Source organism: Herpailurus yagouaroundi, unplaced genomic scaffold (genome assembly GCF_014898765.1).
Source record: "Herpailurus yagouaroundi ecotype Mexico unplaced genomic scaffold, PumYag 557, whole genome shotgun sequence".
In the NCBI taxonomy this organism is placed as follows: Eukaryota; Metazoa; Chordata; class Mammalia; order Carnivora; family Felidae; genus Herpailurus; species Herpailurus yagouaroundi.
In genome coordinates, this window is record NW_024412774.1 from 3,372,419 (window position 1) to 3,380,755 (window position 8,337).

At 42.8% G+C, this 8,337-nt stretch overlaps 1 protein-coding gene across 4 annotated transcripts; it reads right to left on the reverse strand.

The window, feature by feature from the left end:
* Positions 1–148: 148 nt before the first annotated feature.
* FCAR (Fc alpha receptor) lies at positions 149–6,255 on the reverse strand. 4 transcript variants are annotated; one of them, XM_040465205.1, is made up of 5 exons: positions 6,038–6,136; positions 4,901–5,132; positions 3,911–4,198; positions 1,305–1,512; positions 149–423 (listed from the first exon to the last, which is right to left on the reverse strand). In XM_040465205.1, the coding sequence occupies exons 3-5, from the start codon at positions 4,158–4,160 to the stop codon at positions 366–368; spliced, it is 516 nt and encodes a 171-aa protein (XP_040321139.1). In that variant the 5' UTR covers positions 4,161–4,198; positions 4,901–5,132; positions 6,038–6,136; the 3' UTR covers positions 149–365. The 4 variants fall into 4 exon arrangements, with proteins under 4 accessions (XP_040321139.1, XP_040321140.1, XP_040321138.1 ...); XM_040465206.1 differs by having other exon boundaries at positions 4,901–5,043; positions 6,038–6,110; XM_040465204.1 differs by lacking the exon at positions 6,038–6,136 and having other exon boundaries at positions 4,901–6,027.
* Between the last annotated feature and the right edge of the window lie 2,082 nt (positions 6,256–8,337).

Below are 8,337 nucleotides of genomic sequence, written 5' to 3' on the forward strand. Positions count from 1 at the left end.
GTTAGCATGTAGTGAAACAATGATTTCAGGAGTAGATTCTCTAATGCCCCTTACTTATTTAGCCCATCCCTGCTCCCACAATCCCTCCAGTAACTCTTTGTACTCTGTATTTAAGAGTCTCTTATGTTTTGTCCCCCTCCCTGTTTTTATATTATTTTTGTTTCCCTTCTGAAGGGTTGGCTGTCACTCACAGGTGCAGTTACTGAAGTAAATCCGTTTCTGATTGGCTGACATTTAGAAGCAAGGAGCTGATTGGTTGAATCACCAGGGCGTTTTTCATTGAGGGGAGTGGTCATTGCTGATGAGTGAAAAACTGGTTCCGGCGGCTTTTTGTCATCATGGCTACCAGACAACGTAGTCTTTTTCTAGGAGGGGAGGGTCTTTTTATTCCCAGGTTTACAGTATGCTTTTCCACGCAAGGCCCTGGTGTGGACACAACCAAGTGTGTGAGGTTGATCCTATCTCTCTGTGGAATCAAATCTCATTGCATCTCTCAGGTCCAAATCTTGGCTCTGATGTAAAGTCTCTGATTAGCCTTCCTCTGAAACTGTGGCACTTCCTCATGGTTTTATCTAGCCCAATATCTAACATGTTCTTCATCAACTTATTTGTTCATAATCTCAATAAATATTTCCAGTATTTTATGTTTTGCATACCTCACGATAGATACTACAAAGAGATGATTTGATAGACTAAGCAGCTCAAAGGACTGAGATAACCCAGAGGAGATGCTTGTTGGGGCTGTTTTCACAAGTCTATCAACTTTGCATTGGAGGCATGAGACATCTTGAAATGTTAGTTTCATAAGAACAGGAAAGTCTTTTTAACAACAGGGAAAGCATGTGTTAATACACAAATGTCATCGTAGGGAAAACTAGAAGCACTCATGTCATGGGAAACATGGTATGTTGAATGGACAGTATTAATAATTAATTGGTGGTATTAATAATTAATAGCATTCTGAATGTTAAAGTCTTACCTAGGAGGATGTAAGGGTACCTGGTTTGGCTGATAAATTCAAGACAGATTAAAGTCTTGAGCCAGACCTTCTGTAGAGGCTGGAAAAAAAGTCAGGATTGAGAACTAGGAATACTTTGAATAATTTTTATCACAGACAAGACTGTACCGAGGATTTTATCACCAAATCTAGAAAAGTGGTGTACAACTGTATTAGATACATATAAGAAAATACGATTGGATTGGTTTGAAAATGGATCTAAAATTGTCAGTGCCTCTTTCTCCCTTATGTTCTCCCAGGGCTCCACAAGTGCTGACTCATTTCTCTTTCAGTGACAGGTGGCTACCTGGTGTCTCTTAAGGCTTTGTCCAAAGGTCCAGTCTGACATTTGTGTTTACTCCGGCTCAGTTCAGGAAAATCTGGCCAGTCTTCCTTGTTTGGAACCTTATGGCTGTGCCAATTTCCAATGACTATGGCCAAGAGAGCCACAAGGACCAGTCCTGCCACGCCCATTCGGATCAAATTCTCCATTGTGTAATCTTGGTTCATTATATCTGTGGACATAATTCAAAGGAGATGAGCAATCATTGGTCATGTTCCATTTCATCCCAACACAGAGCCCTGAAAAGGAGCTCATTTCCCTGTTTGTGCTTCCACTAAACCCCCACCCTCAATAAGCTCATGCATTCACGAGTGCCATACTTAGTCTGTGAGCCTGGATCCAAGGGGCATCTTGTGAACAGGAAAGGAGGTGATTATGGGGATGTTGTGTTGGCTCTTGAATCCCTCTTCATGTAGTAATTTCCCTCAAAGTCTAGTCAAAGCCTTGCAGTCAAATGTTCTGCTCCTGAGCTATATCCCCTACATGCACCCCAATGTTTATAGAAGCACAATCAATAATAGCCAAAGTATGGAAAGAGCCCAAATGCCCATTGACTGGTGAATGGATACAAAGATGTGGTATACATATACAATAGAGTATTACTCAGTGATAAAAAAGAATGAAATCTTGCCATTTGCAACAACATAGATCCAACCAAAGTGTATTATGCTAAGCTAAATGAGTCCATCAGAGAAAGACAAATATCGTATGATTTCATTCATATATGGAATTTAAGAAACACAAAAGATGAACATATAGGAAGGAAAGGAAAAATAAGATAAAAACAGAGAGGAGGCAAACTATAAGAGACTCTTAGATACAGAGAACAACCTGAGTGTTGCTGGAGAGGAGGTTGTGGGGTGGGGTGGTGAGCCAAATGGGTGATAGACATTAAGGAGAATGCTTGTTGGGATGAGTATTGGGTATCATATGTAAGTGATGAATCATTGAGTTCTACTCCTGAAGCCAAGACTACAATGTATGTTAACTACCTTGAATTTAAATAAATAAATTAAATTAAAAAACCCACAGCCTTGCAACAAATTCATGTATTCAGAATAGTACATTTTCTCTACACTTTCCTCACCCCACATAACAATTTGTGTTCCTCTTCCATGCGTGACAAAGGATATGGTATGGTTGGTATCTGGGAAGTAGCTAGGAGAAAGTCTTCAGATAATCTTTGGTAAAATTTATCTCCACTCTTGTGTGACTGTTCACTAGACATTGCTGTTCTCTGAAACTTTAAAAAAAATTTTCTTCATTTGTTATATGGGCTTCATAGGCCTATGTGCCAGGAATTAATAAAGTACTGTGAGATTACAATGCTCATAAATTGTAGTAACTCTCTCTGGTTAAAATACAGGAATTAGGGGCACCTGGGTGGCTCAGTCGGTTAAGTCCGACTTTAGCTCAGGTCATGATTTCATGGTTCGTGAGGTCAAGCCCCGCTGTCAGAGCAGGGTCTGCTTCAAATCCTCTGTCCCCTTCTCTCTCTGACCCTCCCCCTCTCGTGCTCTCCCTCTCTCAAAAATAAGTAGACATTAATACATACAGAAATTAATTTCAAACGGATTTGGATTTTCAGATTAGAAGATAATACAAGATAGTATCATCCCGACACTGGGACAGATGATTTTTGAAACAAGACAAGGTGACTACTCTAAAGAAAAAGACAAATAGATTCACTCCTCCTCCATCGATGCCCAACTATCCATGCACTGTTAAATGAAAAGAGCACTCTAGCCTGTATGATCTTACAGAGCCATGACTACTGTATCTGCTCAGCTTGTGGAGTGATCGGACAAAGTGGCCACAGAAGATGAATGTGGTCGCCCCACTCAGCAGTCCGCAGTTACTTTCTTTTGCTCGAACTTGTCTTCTCTCGCTGAGCTGAGTGATGCAAACAGTATAATAATTGGGCTTATGCTAGAGTTTCTAGCCAATCACTCAGAGTGGAGTCTATTACTGAAGGTCAGTTTAAGGGTTCCCAGATGCAGCTAAGCATATGAAAAAAGAGAAGTGGGTCAGTCTAAGGTGGTGTCTGGGATCTATGTCTCAACCACACCCCTTAACATGATTCTAAACGTTGGACTCTCCATTCTCAACAGACCACATGTTTTTTTTTTTTTTAATTGTTCTTTAATGTTTATTTATTTTTGAGAGAGAGACAGAGAGAGAGAGGGCATGAGCGGGAGAGGGGCAGAAAGAGAGAGAGGGAGACACAGAATCCTTAGCAGGCTCCAGGCTCTGAGATGTCAGCACAGAGCCAGACTCGGAGCTCAAACTCATGAACTGTGAGATCATGACCTGAGCCGAAGTCAGACGCTCAAATGACTGAGCCACCCAAGTGCCCCCAGACCACGTTTTTAAAGGGCACTGTCTACAGAACTCTCGGAGAGGATGTGAATGTTGAATGGGGTGTGGATGAAAGTCTTTTTTTGTCTTCACAGTCCTCTGCTTAATGGTCCTCTACTACCCCACTGTTTTTTCTCAGTGTACCTTCCATATTCCTGCCTAATGCCAAGGCTCCAAGAGGAGGATTCAGGGCTGGACTGGGGTGCACCTACCTGTGACCACAAGCCCCAGGGCATCACTGGGGGCTGACCACACATAAGGGCTGCCACTGTACCAACCATAGCACCTGTAGTTCCCTGAGAAGTTGTGGTTCACAGGGCCTAGAATAAAGTTGCCTTGGTGTACCCCACTTTGGTGCTGTGACAGGGTGGCTCCTCCTTCTTTGGTCAGTGAAAATCTATCAAATGGGATGTCTGTTGAGCTGCACTGCAGGGAAATATTCTCTCCCAGCATCACCACCATGCCCTGCACTGCTGAGAGGGAGGGTTTGTCGTACAAGCCTTAAAGAAAAGAGAGTGAGCTATTAGCAAGATTTTTCATCCTTTTCCCTTTATCCTCAACACTCATGCTGGGTCCATCCTAAGGGAAGGCAAGGTGCTGATATTCCTTGATTCAAAGGAATGGGAGCTGGGAACTTCCCATTTTCCTACCCCAGGACATATACTCTGTCCCAAATTATTGCAGACGGGGCTGAGCAAACAAGCAGCCTGTGAGACTTGGGTGAGATACCATTTTCAAGAGATAGAGATCTTGTTTCTAAAGCCACAAGACCCACATGATTCTGTTCCCAATTACAACCTGTGGGGCTTTCCCCCACACCACCAAGAAATTCTGAGACACCCGCTGGGCATCCCATAATTCAACTTAATTCTGACATTATCTCCCTGGAGATAACGTCAGATCCCATAGGTTAGGAGCTCAGTCCTATGAGACCACCCCCACTTCAGATGCCAATCACAAGCCCTTGCTGTCACCTGTGCTTCTGACGGAATGGCTATAAATCAGAAGTTCCCAGAACTCCTTCCTTGGGTTCGCTTAATTTGCTAGAATGGCTTATAGGACTCAGGAAATCAGTTTACCCACTAGATCACTGGTTTATTCTAAAGGATGAAATCAGGGACAGCCAAATGGTAGAGATAAATAAGGCCCAGGTGCCATATCCTTGTGCCCTGCTCTACCAGTACCTCCTTGTGCTTACCAACCTGGATTCTCTCCTTTTGGGTTCTTATGGAGGCTTCATTACATAGGCATGATTGATTGAACCTTTGGCCATTGGTGATTGATTCAATCTCCAGCTCCTCTCCTCTCCTTGGAGGTAGTCCAAAAGTTATCTCTTTGACATAACCTCAGGAGTGGTCAAAAGGGGGTTGTTAGGAATAGCAAAACATCTTTGTCATTCATCTAACTCAGGAAATTCCAAGGGATTTAGGAGCTCTGTGCCAGGAACAGGAATGAAGACCATATATATAGTTCTTACTATAAATCACAATATCACAAGCCACATGTTAAGGAAAAGGGCGGATAGTATCCAAAGAGTTTGAGGAGCTATGTCAGGGACAGAGAGAGTCGACATTATGTAAAAAGAATGTCAGCAGGTAGAAATTCAGGGTGGACTCTTCTAGAAAAAAGATGCTTCTAGAAGCACAGGGTCAAGCCACCTTGAAGAGAGAGAGGGCTTAAAACCAAGGGCTGGGTTCATGCAGGGAGCATAGGGAGCATAACTATCTCACCTGCCTCAGGTACAGGCTGCATATAGTGATTTCCTTCCATATGGAAAGGGTTGGGAGAGAAACCTGCCTATGCCACCTCAGCCAGGTGCTCAATCTCAGCATCAACAGCCATATTCATTTGCATGGTATGTACCCTCAGTGTGATGTGGTGAAAATGTCACTGTGCTTCTGTGGTCTCCCTCACAGTGATCCAATGACCCCAGCAACTTCCAGACAACTTCCAATATTGGGACATTCTACAAAATACCTGACCGGCACTCCTTAAAACTTCCACATCCAAGGGGAACCTAAGCAGACATGATAACTCTATGCAGCGTGGGATAGGATCCTGGGACAGATGAAGGACTCTGGATAAAAGCTAAGGAAATCTAAATAAACTGAGGACTTCAGTGCATGCTAAGTTATCCATAGTGGTTCGTTAATAGGAAGAAAAGTCCGTACTAATGGAAGATGTTAACAGCAGGGGAGAGTGGGTGACAGGTCTATGGAAATGCCTTTGTCTTATCTTCTCAACTTTTCTGTAAACCCAAACTGTTCTAAAAGTAAAGCCTTTGAAAGAATAAGAAAGAAACAACACCCAAGGGCTGGAGACGCTGGATGTGTCCTCACCTGTCACCACCAGCTCCAGGGTTTTGCTGTGCTCTGATAATTTGTACTCTTTCCTATATTGGCACTGATAACGGCCTGCAGTGTTGGTATTCATGTGGCTAATGATGAATTCAGCCTTCTCCTGAAATCCCAATTTCTTCTCTACCACCTCAAATGTGGAGTTTCTCAGGATTTCCAGTTGGTACAAGTAAGACTCAGGAGTCCCCCAACACAGGATCTTCACAGATTCATTCCAGGGAATCACAGAACCAGGTGTGGCAGATATAATAGGAATGGGAAAATACCCTGGAAGAAAATAGAGCCCAGAGTCAGGTGCCGGCCATGGAGAAACTATAGTGCTTTTCTTCTCTGTGGGGGAAATGCAAATAAGTTAAGGTCTGAAAGACCCAGGATTCCTTCCTTTTTAAAATCTTTTCTTTTTTTTTTTTTTTGGTATATTTCAATTGTAGCAAAATATATATAACATAAAATTCACCATTTAAACCATTAATTTTTTTTTATTTTAGAGAAAGTGAGAGCACGAGTGGGGCAGAGGGGCAGAAGGAGAGAGAAAGAGAATCCCAAGGAGGCTTCATGCTCATCATGGAGCCCAACCCGGGGCTCAATCCCATGACCCTGGGATCATGACCTGAGCTGAAATCGAGTCAGCTGCTCAATGCACGGGGCCACCCAGGTGCCCCTCGACCATTTTTTAAGTGTACAGTTCAATGGAATTAATTACATTCATCATATTGCACAACCATGACCTCTATTTTCAGAATTTTTTCATGACTCCAAACAGAAACTCTGTAACTATTAGGCAATAACTCCCCATTCCTCTTTCCACATCTGATCTACTTCCTGTCTATGAATTTGCCCATTTAAGGTATCCTGTATCAAATACAGTATTTGTTTTTCCATGTCTGGTGTATTGCACTTATCATAATATCTTCGAGGTTCATGCATGTGTACCACGTGTCAGAATACCCTTCTTTTTGATGGCTAAGTCACATTCCCTTGTATGTGTAGACCACATTTTGATTATCCACTCATACCAATGAATATTTGGATTGTTTCTATCTTTTGCTATTGTGAATAATGCTGCTGTGACCATTGGTGTACAAATCTCTGTTCAAGTTCCTGTTTTCAATTCCTTTGGTTGTATATGTAGGAGTGGAATTGCTAGATCACATGATAATTCTATGTTTAGCCTTTTGAGGAACTGAACCCCTTCCTTTTCATATGTTCATTTTCTTTTTGAGGTGAAGTTCACATAACATACAATTAACCATTTTTAAAGTGTATGATTCGGTGGCATTTGGCGCATTCACAGTGTTGTCCAATCATCACCTCTATCTTCTTGCATTTTTATCAACCCGAAGGAGACTCTGTATACACCAAGAGGTCACTCCCCACTCTACCTTCCCACAGCCCTTAGCAACCACTAGTCTGCCACAAAGTCTGTTTGGTGTTCCGTTGCCATGGCAACCCTCATGAACAACTCCAAGCCTGCTGGTTCCTTTATCAAGATGTATCATCTCTTTTAGACCTGATAGTGGTGTGCTCAACTGCAGCTCTGTGAGGAGGGGCGAGAGGGGGGGGGTAGAAAGGGAATTTGCCATTCTCATGAGGATTGCTGTGAAGGAAGACCAACTTGCTACAGGTGGCTGTGGAAGGTGTTGACTGTATTTACCAAAAATTGCAGGACTTCCTTTTATTTAATAGTATTCACTCACCAATACCTCCATGCTTTTGTTCTTCCAAAACAGATGAAGAGATCATGGATATCTCCATTAATGCAGATACAATGTTTATTTAATATAATGACCTAAACCAGTGGTTCGCAACAGGAGGCAATTTTGCCTCCCAGGGGACAATTCGGTAATGCCTAGGGACATTTTTGGTTGTCACATGGGGGCAGAAGGCACTGTTGGCATCTTCTGGGTAAAGGCCAGGGATCTTACAATGCACAGGACTTCCCTCCAAACAACACCTGCTCCCAACTGTCAATAGGACTGAGGTTGGGAAACCCTGACCTAAACAACCTGGTTAAGACCTTTAGGAGAATGATAATATGGGAAGTGTCAGCTACTTTTAAAAATAGACAAGTGTAGGGGCACTTGGGTGGTTCAGTTGGTTGAGCGTCCGACTTCAGCTCAGGTCACGATCTTGCAGTCTGTGAGTTCAAGCCCTGCGTCGGGCTCTGTGCTGACAGCCCAGAGCCTGGAGGCTTCGGTTTCTGTGTCTCCCTGTCTCTCTGCTCCTCTCCCATTGTGCTCTGTTTCTCTCTCAAAAATAAACATTAAAAAAATAGGCAAGTA